Below are 13,871 nucleotides of genomic sequence, written 5' to 3' on the forward strand. Positions count from 1 at the left end.
AGGTCTCCTAGGTAGCCTGTGATACGTCTCTTTAGTTCCCCCTCTCTACGACCTTAGGCATAGACCATCTGCTATAACCTATGATCAGGACATGATCTCTGCCATAGGCTACGGAGTAATGCGTATCAGTCATATGTTGGGCGGGACTAGACTCGGTCGGAAGTTTCACCGTCTACTTTCCCCCAGGCCCATCCCTCGGTTCTTTCAAGGCCACTGGAACCTAATCCCTCACGAACGAATCTGGGATGGGCTCGAGAGGAACGCCCATGACATAATATTCTAGTCCCGTCTCCACTATCCACCGTGTTCCAGGCACCGCCCGCAACGAGAGTGGGGGGAAATACTACGGTATGTATGTACGGAGTACTCCTGACTCCTTGCTCCTCTAGGACACTTCCCGGCATAGATCCTGGATCTGAGCCTCAACCTTTGATCGAGTTCACTAAATACAGACTGCATTGTTTTCCTCACCCACGCTAGATAGTCGACATATAATTATAGTCACCGATTTCCCATTCCACGGAGGATCGTGAAAGATTGTGGATCGTCCCGAGCGGCCCAGCCAAGAAACACGATCCGCCTCCGCTGTGTCAGGAGGCACGTGACTGCCACTATAAATAGGGCTGGAGTCTTGGAGATTGCTTATTCTGAATCTACAGAGGCCCTATATATTGAACTATAGAAAGCAGAAATGCCAAGACATTCTCTGTATCCATACAAGGTAACCTCACCAGGCCGCTAGTTTCGCAGGAGTATTGGTGGTTCGCCGATGTCCGTGTATCTGGCTCGCGCGATGCAAGGCACCTTGAGCCTGAGTCACTGAAGCTTGCTCCTCCAAAAGTGAACACCCCCCTATTGATCTCGATATCAACCTACTTTTCCGAATAGACATATATCGGGTGATTCGGGTCATTCTGCACACACACAAAGCCAGAACGCTTGACCCGGCCGCCAACCACCACCTCTCGATTCACCGTCGCAGGCGGATTCCACACAACCTCAGCGACACTACCGCAAGGGCGGGTCACACCACACCCAGTAAGATCCCGATCATAAACCAGCAGAAAATCAGAACACCCACCCTGCTTCAGACCGATATCTGAAAGTGACGGGTCTGATGACGACAGTCCAATCGCAGCGCGGGCACGAGTAGACACACACTCATATAACAGTCTCGCATCATCCTGCGTCCCAGCTTGATAGACGCCCACACCCAGGCAAGCCAGAAACAATGGATCTGGAGGGCCCCAGGGCGTGAACGCATTACCGACATTGTTAACGCCCATTACGGCGTCGAGGTCATGCTTGCGAATCATCTCAGGGACTCGGAGGGTACCTCGGGGCCGGTCGTGCGGGACTTTTTGCTCGGGCGAGGCAGCCATGTATATGTCGCTGGTGGGTAAGCCGACAAAGCTGACGGGGAGGTCGTTTTCATGGATGATACGGGAGATTTGGCTCCATTCCTCGTGGGTGAAGAGCGTGTGGCGGGTACAGTGTCCCAGCATTACACGTTTAGATGTGGTGGACGAGGTCCAGCCCCGTTGTTGGAGGCTGCGTAGCACGTACCAGACCAGAGCTTCCTTGCCCGAGTCCAGATTGTAGTCGAGGTGGAAATCGAGGTGTTTATTCAGTTGCAGGGCACGATCAACGGCCCAGTCGATGTTCTGTTTAGCGGCATCGATCGTTGATTCCACGTACGGGGTTGTCCCGACCACGTCGATCTGCGGGTGTTCTTCGAGTGCCTTTTGGATAAAGTCCATGTTTTCTTCTCCATGTTGGGTAGAGAATATAGGATCTTGCGCGAAGCAGACAATCTGTATCTCACAGGCATCTTTCCATTGCTCTTGGAGTTTGGTGGCTGCTTCCAAGCAGACTAGTTTCACCGTATGGTCGACCTCGACAAAGGCTCTCATTGCCGTGACGCCGGCCGAGACGGATTCGGCCAGCAGCCACTCCCCTCGCTGGAGAACATCGGGCACGGTGAATTGCTGCTTGGCCTCTGTGGTAAAAGACAGTGCCTCCTGGAAAGAGCCAGCGGACGGGAGAAGATGTGCGTATTGTCGGGCACTGTGGACAAATGCCTTGTCCAGATGGATGTGTGGATGTGTTAGGGCGGGTAGAACCAGTGGCGTGGGAACCGAGTCATCTCTCGGGGTTGAAACGTCGTGCGGGGTGATGGACTGGATGATGCCGCGCGGGGAGTTGGGCGGATAGTGGATGTCGATCTTCCAGGTTGACGGTGATCCCGGCAAGCGCACCCCTTGAATGGAGGTGAGTTTCTTGCTCAGTGTTGGGGGTGGCATTTTTATCGTAGGCAAAGGTTGGTCGTGGGATGTCTTCTGTCCAGGATCGTGGCTGGCTCTGACACGACAGCTGGGGATGGTTCTCCACTCGGATGGCTTCCCGCGGACAACGTCTCCCCCGGGACCTGGATGATCTTCATGGCTGAAAGCTACTTTGGTCTAGCTGTAAGGCTGACTGTCAAACCTAACGACTTCCTAGGGTATCATAATTATCGCACTTCTGCTGCTGATGCCGCTTATCGCTATAGAATATCCTCGTTGGCAGGTCTGTACTTCAGTAAGCGGCGCTGCAATGAAGCTAGCAATGATATGGCCAAGGAAAATAGGCTATTAACAAGGGCAGGAAAATCTAACCAGCGTGATGTCTTCTAGCCATGCGACTGGAGGGTAAGGGTAAGAGTAAGCGGGGTGCATAAAACCGGCTCTCGACCAAATCATACTATACAAAAAGGGCGACGTACAGGGGCTAAACTGTTAAAGAGTCGGTATAGTGATGTTGCAGCTGTTACCTGATTAAGAAAATATGTTTTAAGCCATGTTAATTGATGATAATCATAATAGCATCGTACAGAAAACGTTATTATGCGTTATCCTGGCTGCTGAGGCTATTCGGATGCCGACGGAGATGCTCGGAGCCGAAAACAAGAATGTCGATTTCGAACGGAAGAATTGACCCGATCGCATTTTCGAATCACAATCACAACCTGGGAATACAATTCATAATCTTGCAAATACTTAAATTACTGGGCTATGTCATGATTCATGGCCATGGGCGCATGCACGTGGCTCCATTGCATAAGGAGTGGTGTTATCTACCGAACTACACGTCATTGACTGCGCACCCGTTCCCAAATGCAACCACCGCGTCTCCAAATACAGGGATCAGGCCACTCCACTGTTGCCAAACTTTCTGTTCTCATTCATAAAAGGGGCAATTCCAGAGAAATGTTTCTAGACGGGTCGTCATATATTAGCAGCGTTGTCACAAACAATCTCCAACCACTGCCTTCCTCTCTTCCTCTCCTTCCATCCTAAGCGGCTATTGTAGCAACATACCTCAAGCTCACCACCACAACTTTCCCTCCGACTCAAGTTCCACTTAACTCTTAAGACCTCCACCCAACTCTCCGAGTTGAATTCTGTTCACACATCATCCACGTCATCCATCATGGCTTCGCTCTCGAAGCAAAGCGAGGGCAAAAGCATCTCCGCTTATGGAGAAGCTCGTTCCACCGTTCAAGGTGAATGTCTGACCTCGGAGGAGGTTCGGCAGATGAACGCCTACTTCCGGGCCAGCCTCTACCTGTGTCTCGGCATGCTGTACCTTCGAGACAACCCGCTGCTGAAAGAGCCACTCAAGCGCGAACACCTCAAGAGTCGCCTGCTGGGTCACTGGGGTTCAGACGCTGGCCAATCTTTTACCTGGATTCACATGAACCGCCTGATCAAGAAATACGACCTGGATGCTCTCTTTATTTCAGGCCCCGGTCACGGTGCGCCTGGCATTATCTCGCAGTCATACCTCGAGGGTGTCTATTCAGAGGTTTATCCCGACAAGACCGAAGACGCAGAGGGAATGCAGAAATTCTTGAAGCAATTTAGCTTCCCGGGAGGTATTGGTTCGCATGCAACACCCGAGGTATGATATACCTTCAATCTACCCTGGCATGAACTACACTAACGAGAAATTGTCCGCTTAGACTCCTGGCAGTATCCACGAGGGTGGAGAACTGGGTTATTCAATCTCTCATGCCTTCGGAACCGTGTTTGACAACCCGAACCTCATCACGCTGACAATGGTCGGCGATGGAGAATCCGAGACTGGCCCGCTCGCGACAAGCTGGCACAGCACCAAGTTCCTGAATCCAATCACTGATGGCGCCGTTCTGCCTGTCCTGCACTTGAATGGATACAAGATCAACAACCCAACTATCCTGGCACGAATTAGCCACGAAGAATTGACCTCCTTGTTCATTGGATACGGCTGGAAGCCGTACTTTGTCGAGGGAAGCGATTTGCAGAGCATGCATCAAGCCATGGCAGTCACCATGGAGCAGTGCGTCAAGGAGATCAGAGAATATCAACAACAAGCTCGTTCATCGAACAAGCCCTTCCGCCCACGCTGGCCAATGATCGTTTTGCGTACCCCCAAGGGGTGGACTGCCCCCAGAGAGATCGATGGAAAGCTACTCGAAGGCTTTTGGCGAGCTCACCAAATTCCAATTACCGATGTTTTGACCAACCCCGATCACCTCAAGGTTCTGGAGTCTTGGATGAAGGGGTACAAGCCCGAAGAGCTTTTCGATGCCAGTGGCAAGTTGATTCCCGAGCTGCGTGCTCTTGCCCCCGCTGGCAACTCGCGCATGTCTGCCAACCCAGTTGGCAATGGCGGTGTCCTGCGAAAGCCCCTGAACTTGAACGACTTCAAGAAGTATGCTTTACAGGACATCGTTCCCGGTAAAACTGTCAAGGGAGGTATGGCAAACATGGCCGGTTTCCTTCGCGATGTCGTCAGCAAGAACATGACCAACTTCCGACTTTTCGGGCCCGACGAGACCGAGTCCAACAAGCTTGCTGAAGTCTACAAGGCAGGCAAGAAGGTCTGGTTGGCGGACTACTTTGAAGAGGACAAGGATGGCGGTAATCTTTCTCCGTCGGGTCGTGTGATGGAGATGCTCAGTGAGCATACTTGCGAAGGATGGCTGGAGGGCTACATCCTCTCCGGACGCCATGGCCTGATCAACAGCTACGAGCCTTTCGTACACGTAATTGACTCGATGGTCAACCAGCATTGCAAATGGATCGAGAAGTGTCTCGAGGTTGAGTGGAGAGCTAAAGTCGCCTCGCTAAATATTCTAATCACAGCAACTGTCTGGCGCCAGGACCATAACGGTTTCACCCACCAAGACCCTGGCTTCTTGGATGTCGTCGCAAACAAGTCTCCAGAAGTCGTTCGCATCTATCTCCCTCCGGATGGAAATACCCTCCTTTCCGTCATGGACCACTGCCTGCGCAGCGTCAATTATGTCAACGTCATCGTGGCCGACAAGCAGGAACACATTCAATTCTTGAGCATGGAAGATGCGATCGAACACTGCACCAAGGGTCTCGGAATCTGGGACTGGGCTAGCAACGATCAAGGCTCAGAGCCTGATATCGTCATGGCGTCTTGCGGTGATGTCTCTACCCACGAAGCCTTGGCGGCCACTGCTCTACTGCGTGAATATCTTCCCGTCCTTAAGGTCCGGTTTGTGAATGTTGTCGACCTCTTCCGGTTGATCTCCGAGACCCAGCACCCCCACGGCATGTCCGACCGGAAATGGAGAGCCATCTTCACCTCCAACAAGCCCATCCTCTTCAACTTCCACTCCTACCCCTGGTTGATCCACCGAATGACCTACAAGCGACCTGGACAGCACAACCTGCACGTGCGCGGATACAAGGAGAAGGGTAATATCGATACCCCCTTCGAACTGGCCCTGCGCAATGGAACCGACCGATACAGTCTTGCCATTGACGCGATTGACTTGATCGAGTCTCTCGGTAATACTGGATCTAGTGCGCGCGAAAAGTTTACCAAGTTCCAGCTTGAAGGGAAGAAGGAGGCGTTTACTAATGGCGTGGATCCTGAGCATATCCGCAACTGGACCTGGCCTTACTCGAAGAAGTAATGTGTCTGATGGTGAGCCGAAGGAGTCTAAGTATGAGTTTGAGAGAAAGAAGGGCATGTGTTATTAGAGACAGATTGCAAAACAGTACATGATTAGCAATATGATTAATGTTTGCATCCGCCAGACTGAGCAATAGAATGTTGATCAAATCGTAGATCGATTATAGAACTTGAGCCTGAGGTGATAATTGATACTAGATGATGGATGTATTCCAAGATTGAGGTAAACTGCCCCTGATCCTAACACCAATACAGTACAATTAATTGAAGGAGAAGGCCTCAATACAGGCCACTTCCCCCTCCCACAATGGTCCATTTGTTCTTCTCTCGTTTAAAAGTCGCTTGTGCAACTCGCCATGGCAAGTCGCACGACAAGACCCACCAATCATCCCCTCAACCTGTACTCCGTACAAAGTCTGACAAGGCTGCCAAGAAGATCTTCATCACACTAAGTGCAGCTGGTGCCGCCCACATTACCCAAAATCCAGCAAATACGGCCCCCAGCTTGCATTAGCCTCAAGAACGGGGCGGAACTGCCCCGCGAGGTTGGAATGCGGGCGTGACCGACTCATAAAGGCCTAAGGAATAACGCAGCTATGCATCCTTTAGGAGATATTTCAAACTTCCCCGGGGAACTGTAAGCCAGCCAGCAACCATCCACAATGCTGACTTTAGACTTCACAAAGCGAGGGTTCCTCTTCGGCCTTGTCGCCGTCACCCTTCCAGTTGAAGCTTTCCATAGCTCCTCTTGTCGATGTCTTCCAGGCGATAGCTGCTGGCCGTCAACATCTACATGGAATGCTTTCAACCAGTCTGTCGATGGTCGACTCATAGCTACCGTGCCCTTGGGCACCCCCTGCCATACCCCCGAACTATAACGAGGATAAGTGCAATGTCATTAAAGCTGAATGGCTTCTACCAGACGAGCAGTGAGTAAATAGCACCAGTCAAAATGTGCCGAGTACTAACCCGTTTAGCTACAAAACCTCAAGTTCGATAATGGCACCCTTTTTCGGTAGCTGCGACCCTTTCTCCCCTATTTCCGCGCCTTGCACAATTGGAAATCTTGTGCAGTATGCAGTCAATGTCTCCGAGCCGGAACATGTCATCAAGACTTTGAGTTTTGCGAACCAGCATAATATTCGGTTCGTTGTTCGTAACACCGGGCATGACTACCTTGGGAAGTCTACTGGCATGGGCGCTCTGGCTGTTTGGATGCATAATCTCAAGAATATCGAGATTAAGGATTGGAAGGACTCGTATTTCACTGGAAAGGCAGCGAAACTTGGGGCTGGAGTTCAGGGCATTGAAGCCTTTGAGACTGCTCATAAATACGGACTCAGGATAGTCGGAGGCGAGTGTCCGAGCGTTGGACTGGCTGGGGGATACAGTCAAGGTGGCGGTCATTCAGCCTTGTCTTCGAGATACGGCCTGGGCGCAGACCAAGTTCTTGAGTGGGAGGTTATCGACGGCACTGGGAGATTCCTAGTTGCCAACCGTGAGCAGAATTCCGATCTGTATTGGGCACTCGCCGGCGGAGGTGGCGGAACTTATGGTATTGTCTGGTCTATGACTTCCAAGGCTCACCCTGATGGCATTGTCTCAGGCTTAAATCTTACCTTCTCTGCTACGGATATCTCTACAGAGACATTCTTCCAGGCTGTGGAGTTATATAATGCTCATCTTCCCTCGATAGTCGACGAGGGTGTGATGAGCCTTAATTTTTTGACCAGCACGTCCTTCACTATCGCTCCCATGACTGGACCGGATATTCCCTTGGGAAAGCTCGAGACTTTGTTCCAGCCAATTCGTGATGGTCTTGATAAGCTCGGAATCAAGTACAAGTATCAGTCGGAGGAGTTCGATTCTTATCTTGCCCAGTTCCAAGGTCAACAGGCGCCAATTGAGGTCGCTATTGCCCAGTACGGTGGCTGGCTTGTTCCCCGGTCGGTGGTTCTGGATAATAACCGTGGCTTGACGGAGTCCATTCGAAACGTTGTGAGCAGCGGCGGAATATTTACCACTGTCGGTATCAACGTCTCTAAGCAGGTCGGCGGTGATGTCTATAACGCTGTTCTGCCTGCTTGGCGCGAGGCCATTGCACACGTCGTTTTGAGTACCAACTGGGAATGGAATGATCGCGAGTATACTCTTGCAGCCCAGGAAAAGATGACCAACCACTTTGTGTCGAGTCTGATGAAATTGGCTCCTAATTCTGGAGCTTATCTTAACGAGGTATGTCATCACTGCTTCTCGGTCATGCCCTTTGGTCATTGAAAGAGCTAGTCCACCATATACTAACTGACCAATTACTCCTAGGCCGACTTCCGTCAGCCCGATTTTAAGACGGCGTTTTATGGCAAGAATTCGAGGCTTTGCGTCAAGTCAAAGCCAAGTATGACCCTCACAACATCTTCTATGGGCTGACGGCTGTTGGCTCTGATGAGTGGACTGCTTCGTCCAACGGACGTGTGTGTCCAGTAGTTTCTCACGAAGAACTTTAAATGCAAGACTGGGGGCTGGGGCACGATCACACCAAAAGCTGCTCTGCAGGAGGGAGCTATGGGATTCATCAATACCATGGTGCCGGCAAATGAGGAGAACTCTGCATCGTATTCTATGCCTCCAAAAAGATAGCTCTAAGACTCTTTTGCACGCAAGGCTTCTTGCCCAATCCCGACTAAATCCACATTTGAAAGTATCTCGCCACTGAATCCATGTAAAATCTGGCTGAGGATAGCCGCAGCAAGTTCGCTACGTCCCACGTTCGGAATGGCCCGCGAGAAGTGATTGGTCAATTGCAACAGAGAAGCCAGAGCAGCTCTCCCCCAGGTCGTGGAGTTTGTCACAACACCCGGACGAGCGATACAAATCTCGATATTTGCGTTGCTATCGGAAAACTCTTGTAGTTGTAGTTCTGTTTCTCGCTGTGTTTTGCAATGTGAGCAAAGCATACGTACAAATATGCTTATCATCCAACTATATGCGATGCATCGAGGCTCTTGTTTACTTACTCGCATAATTTGATAGTCTCCCATAAACATGGGTTTCTTTGTAGGATCGTCGGGTGTCCCCTCGGCGCTGAGGTACATGAATCGAAATGCTCGACCTCCTTGGGCCTCATATATCGTTTGCAAACCAGTCAATGTACAAGATTGGCAGACCCGTTTCACTTCCTCAAAGCTGAAGCTTCCTGACCTAAAAGGAGTTATAGCCACCGTCCTGCCATGCGTTATTAGTCTGCCATCACTAAATGTTCGTAAAAGGCTTTGCCGCGATACGCACCATATACAAGCATCTGCACCTGCGAATACAGCCTTGACATGATCGGGATAGTACTCATAGTCTTCAATCATCACACATTTGATCTTCAAAGATTTATTGCTCCGGTCGATTTGAATCGGGCTTCTTGCTAGGGCAATGACCTCTGTTACTGCATCGATGTCAAGACATTGGCGAATAATCTCAGATCCAACGAGACCCGTTGCCCCTGCGACTATAATCTTCATTGGGATGCGTTGCTTTATGGATACTTGTCCTCTTTATTTTCAATCGGGCGCAGGCTAGCATTGACTTTATTACGCGTGTAGATAGAGCGGCGTTCGGCGTGCCGAACTCCGATCAAGGATCCGGAGTTTATCTAAACGAACCCCGACTGTTTCGTCTCCAGCATCACTACGTTTTGACTCTTTTCACCTTTGGCTTCGGCGCCGGATAGTCAACGCCGTGTTTAGGCTGATTCGTCGCTAGGGAAGATAGCAGCACGAATATCAACGCATATGGGTCCAGATCGGAGATCAACCACTATGCAGCTTTATGGAAAAGTTCGCTTTCCCTTCTAGAACTTCCGTCTACTTCCGCGATCTCATGACTGACCTGAGCGCCAACCCAGGCATGTTCGCAATGCGCGAAATCCAAATGCAAATGCATCTCAAGACCTGGTGGTGCCTGTGAGCGATGCGATCGCTTGAAAAAGATCTGCGTGCCTGGAAATTCATTGCGGGCGCGACAGACCCAACGCAATAATTCGATCGCTCGCCTGGATCAGCTCGAGGGGAAACTAGATAACCTCGTCTCGATATTAGGGTCTGGTGGAGATTTGAACAGCCCGTCTCCTGGAATTAATCATGTATCCCCTCCCATTTCTACCTCCAGCACATCGAACTCATGGAGTGCATCAACTGTTGCGACTTCATTGGCTTCCACGGCAGCTCCTGGGCCTTCGGACGAGCAACATCTGAGTTATTTTCGGAATCACCTTCTAAAATACTTCCCTTTCTTGCATCTCCCACCAGAAACCGACTCAAATCAACTACGACGAGATCGACCATTCTTGTGGCTTTGCCTTGTGGCAGCAGCGTCTCAATCTACGCAGACGAAGCTCGCCTTGGGCGACCGAATCAAGCAGGAGGTGACACGGCGTATTTTCCTTGACAATGAACCTACGATCAACATCGACCTACTTCTCGGTCTTCTCATCTTTCTTGCTTGGGGTCACAATCAACTTCTCAATTCCAACCCTGCCCAATTGGCCAGATTTACGCAGCTGGCGACAACATTGGTGTTTGATCTTCGCTTGAATAAGCCTCCATCGGACGAGTCCAACATGCTACCCATAAGCCAATGCGTGAACCCCTCCAAAGGCCTGCCACGGTCCCTTGAGGAGAAACGAGCCGTCCTAGGGTGTTTTGTGCTAAGCTCAATGTAAGTCCCCATCATCCTTGAATGGAAAACCCCAGATTCTTACCTCATCAGTGTTTCCGTATACTTTGGGCACATTGATCCGATGCAGTGGACACCTTATATGGATGACTGCATCAATGCCTTAATACAAAGCAAGGAATCTCCATATGATGAGATGTTCGTCCTCCAAGTCAGGCTGCAGCGTATCGTTGGGGAGGTCGAGAGCGTCAGGGAGGCAACAAAGGCTCCGCCAGACTTTTATTTGAAATTCCTCCAGCAGAAGGTGGACGAAGTCAAGTCTAGTATACCATCACGGTTGCAGCAAGATCGTAAGCCTATCCTTTCTTTGCTTGCTCAGAATCACAATCACTCTCTCAAATGAACTGACCTTTCATTTCCTTAACAGGACTACTCTCTGCCTCAGTGTTCTACACCGAGCTATCTATTTTCGGCCTAGTCCTCTCGCGAAAAAGCCCCCCGGGCTTCCAACGACTTGAATATCTCTATTCGTGTCTCAGCACGGTCAAATCAGCCACGGAAAACTTTCTCACAATCCCAGTTCCCGACTATCCGGGGATATCTTTTCCAATTTTCACACAACTCGTTCGGTACATCATCGTTCTATATAAACTCTCGACTCTCAATGATCCAGTCTGGGACCTTAGCCTGGTCAGAGCGAGTATCGATGTAATTCAGGTAATCGACCAAGTGATCAAGAACACTGAACAGGCAATGTCCGAGATTGGCGAACAATGCTCCGGAGGGCCTCTTGAACGGGCTATCGGAATATTTGTGAGATTTAAGGCGTGGTGTCAACCAAATCTTCCAGCTGCTGCTGGTGCGGTAGCGACTGTGGCTGAAAATATGGATCTCCCAGGGATCGCAGGGAGTAATACACAGCTTGATGCTCTTTTCTTGGAAGACTGGTGGTTGAAAGATAATTTGTTCTACGGTTTGGAAGCCAGCGAGATGGCCTGAGGATCGGAACAGCTTATTAATATGCAATAATATGGTAATAATCAATGCCATGAAGCATGGAATCGTGACCGATGGGGACTGGTGGATCTTGAATAAGAAAAAAAAGTAGTGAAATTCGATGCTTTTTGACACAACTATGCTTATCAAGATCACCGGGATCAGGACACGGGCTAGAGCTCAGGACGCTCTTGGATCTCCAACCTGGTGCCCAAATGCAATATTTCCTTGCCCACCTTGTCCACAGCGGGCCATCTTGACTCCGAAGCCAGGCCACGTTTGGTTTCAACTCGGGATACTGATCTTCGGCCCTCAGCTGTCAGATGAGACGGATGCTTAGGGAAATGAGGGGGCTTCAGGATATAAGCCACAGGCACCCAATTTACCATCAACGTGAGGTAGCAGATGTGCAGCAAAGGTGGGAAGGCAACGCCGGTCATCAAGCTGGTAATTGTCCAGTCCTCATACGATGCCATCAAGGATGTGATCGTGAAGGAGACAGCCCACACGGTAGCCAGCAGTAAGGAAAGGTTGTAGAAGACGCCGTTCTTCCAGAGATCCAGGTACGCTTTTCTGCAGGCCGACAAGGCTTGTTGGTTCCAAGAATTGAGAACGCTTCCCGTGACAAATGAAGATCCCTTGGGCTTGGCAGAGACGAGGTAAAATCTTAATATGGCGAGTACGTTTGCTGTAGTCTTTAGTCAGATCTGGAAGTTTCGCATGCAAGAAGTGTTATACGAGGAACAGAACTCACAACCAGCTAACCATTTATTCTCCAGATGAGCAAATGGTGCACTTTGGAAATCATTATGCGCAACCTGAAGATACTCATATATCCACAAGACTGATACTTGACAGACAGCCATGAGAATCTGGGCCTTGACCAGAGAAGGGTGGGCAGTCGGAATTAGCTGCCCTGACAAGAAGAGCAATGGGACTGCAAGAAAGCCGAAAAAGCACTCGACTTCTCCGGCAACAATTCCAAACCCATCCCAGATAATGCTCCACCGTAAAGACTTCTTGTAGTGCTTGTAATCCGATGAAAGCATGGCGGGAATCTGTTGGGCGTGTCCAATATTCCATCGATTGCGCTGAGCACAGTGTCCTGTAAGCGAGTCTGGGACCAAACCGAACTGCAGAGGCTCCTGAACTTGGAACGTACGCCAGCCCATGCCATGTAAAATTTGGGACAACTGCCAGTCCTCGGAGAATGAAAAAGTTGGGTACAGACCAACTTCCACGATTGCCTTTCGTCGGAATACTGCCCCAGAACCCGCGTCAATTGCGAGACCGAGGACATCCAGCGCAGCGTTCTGGCAAGTATAGAAATGACTCCGAGTCTGAGAAAGTGGGTCACCATTTGGTAAATTAGAGAAATACTGACGCGTGGAAACTAGAGCAGCATCAGGGCTTTGCAGGAGGTGAGGCAGAGTTGCTCGAAGGAAGTCGGGACCTGGGACAGAATCCGCGTCGAGAATCGCACAAAATTCAGGCGGATTCTCTCTTTGGAGTGTGGTCAATGCGTAGTTCAGATTTCCTGATTTGGCAAAAACCATCCCAGACTGTCTTCCGCGGGAATGATATGAGACATGGCTCCATTGGGATTGAAGCTCTGACACAGCTTCTTTCAAAGCCGCCGACCCACCATCATCCAGGACCAGGACACGACAGCAAGAGATCGGATAATCGAGAGCACATGCGGCACGTACTGTAGCTATGATGACATCCACGTCTTCACCACAGCAAGGCAACAGCACATCCACGCGGGGAAGATCCTTAGTCCCATGCACGCGTAGCTTCTTGCGCGGGCCATTCTCTCTGACCTTGGACGCTGCAATGACTAGGTGCTGATCTTTTCGTGATAGATCTGGAAATCCATTAGACCTCTGCTTCTCTCATAGCCCATTACCGATGACACTCACGAATAAAAACGCCCTCGACGAGGAACATCGCCCACATCTGCCATGTTTGCGGGGAAAGCAAGATTGCCAATAAACGGAAGGCAACATAGATATTGCCGATCCAAATAGCCAGATGCGCTACATAAACAAGACAATTTCGGTATTTTTGCCCCGAGGGAATCCGGGGTTCTTCAGGGAGCTCTCGGATATCGTAGATCTGATCGGCAGCCATTGCCCGGGGAATGCCAACTCCACAGATAGTTAGATACCGAAGTGTTGTTGACGTGCAGTCGGTAGGCCGCAGCGCAGATCCAAGCGAGATAAGCTTAATCAAGTCTC

The 13,871-nt window shown here is 50.3% G+C and overlaps 7 protein-coding genes across 7 annotated transcripts; 4 read left to right on the plus strand and 3 right to left on the minus strand.

Annotated features, from left to right (window-relative positions):
- Positions 1 to 872: 872 nt before the first annotated feature.
- Positions 873 to 2,303, minus strand: N7458_006469 (putative zinc metallopeptidase; the record flags this gene model as incomplete). Its single annotated transcript, XM_056909851.1, has 1 exon — positions 873 to 2,303. One exon carries the CDS (start codon positions 2,301 to 2,303, stop codon positions 873 to 875), a length of 1,431 nt encoding a protein of 476 aa, XP_056765555.1.
- Positions 2,304 to 3,471: 1,168 nt separating this feature from the next.
- On the plus strand, positions 3,472 to 5,974 carry N7458_006470 (phosphoketolase family protein; the record flags this gene model as incomplete). The annotated part of the gene is made up of 2 exons (XM_056909852.1): positions 3,472 to 3,942; positions 4,004 to 5,974. 2 exons carry the CDS (start codon positions 3,472 to 3,474, stop codon positions 5,972 to 5,974), a joined length of 2,442 nt encoding a protein of 813 aa, XP_056765556.1.
- A 306-nt stretch (positions 5,975 to 6,280) lies between these two features.
- On the plus strand, positions 6,281 to 6,487 carry N7458_006471 (uncharacterized protein; the record flags this gene model as incomplete). Its single annotated transcript, XM_056909853.1, has 1 exon — positions 6,281 to 6,487. The coding sequence occupies one exon, from the start codon at positions 6,281 to 6,283 to the stop codon at positions 6,485 to 6,487; it is 207 nt and encodes a 68-aa protein (XP_056765557.1).
- Positions 6,488 to 6,972: 485 nt separating this feature from the next.
- N7458_006472 (FAD-dependent oxidoreductase) lies at positions 6,973 to 8,400 on the plus strand (the record flags this gene model as incomplete). Its single annotated transcript, XM_056909854.1, has 2 exons — positions 6,973 to 8,208; positions 8,293 to 8,400. The coding sequence occupies 2 exons, from the start codon at positions 6,973 to 6,975 to the stop codon at positions 8,398 to 8,400; spliced, it is 1,344 nt and encodes a 447-aa protein (XP_056765558.1).
- A 212-nt stretch (positions 8,401 to 8,612) lies between these two features.
- N7458_006473 (uncharacterized protein) lies at positions 8,613 to 9,482 on the minus strand (the record flags this gene model as incomplete). Its single annotated transcript, XM_056909855.1, has 3 exons — positions 8,613 to 8,900; positions 8,988 to 9,195; positions 9,259 to 9,482. 3 exons carry the CDS (start codon positions 9,480 to 9,482, stop codon positions 8,613 to 8,615), a joined length of 720 nt encoding a protein of 239 aa, XP_056765559.1.
- Positions 9,483 to 9,865: 383 nt separating this feature from the next.
- N7458_006474 (fungal specific transcription factor domain-containing protein) lies at positions 9,866 to 11,634 on the plus strand (the record flags this gene model as incomplete). The annotated part of the gene is made up of 3 exons (XM_056909856.1): positions 9,866 to 10,677; positions 10,729 to 10,985; positions 11,063 to 11,634. Coding segments are annotated over 3 exons (1,641 nt in total), but the record flags the coding sequence as incomplete, so codon positions are not given.
- Positions 11,635 to 11,804: 170 nt separating this feature from the next.
- N7458_006475 (glycosyltransferase family 2 protein) lies at positions 11,805 to 13,764 on the minus strand (the record flags this gene model as incomplete). Its single annotated transcript, XM_056909857.1, has 3 exons — positions 11,805 to 12,319; positions 12,386 to 13,498; positions 13,554 to 13,764. The coding sequence occupies 3 exons, from the start codon at positions 13,762 to 13,764 to the stop codon at positions 11,805 to 11,807; spliced, it is 1,839 nt and encodes a 612-aa protein (XP_056765561.1).
- Positions 13,765 to 13,871: the final 107 nt, after the last annotated feature.

This window comes from Penicillium daleae (assembly GCF_028827525.1).
Source record: "Penicillium daleae strain IBT 16125 chromosome Unknown utg000006l_segment0_segment0, whole genome shotgun sequence".
In the NCBI taxonomy this organism is placed as follows: domain Eukaryota; kingdom Fungi; phylum Ascomycota; class Eurotiomycetes; order Eurotiales; family Aspergillaceae; genus Penicillium; species Penicillium daleae.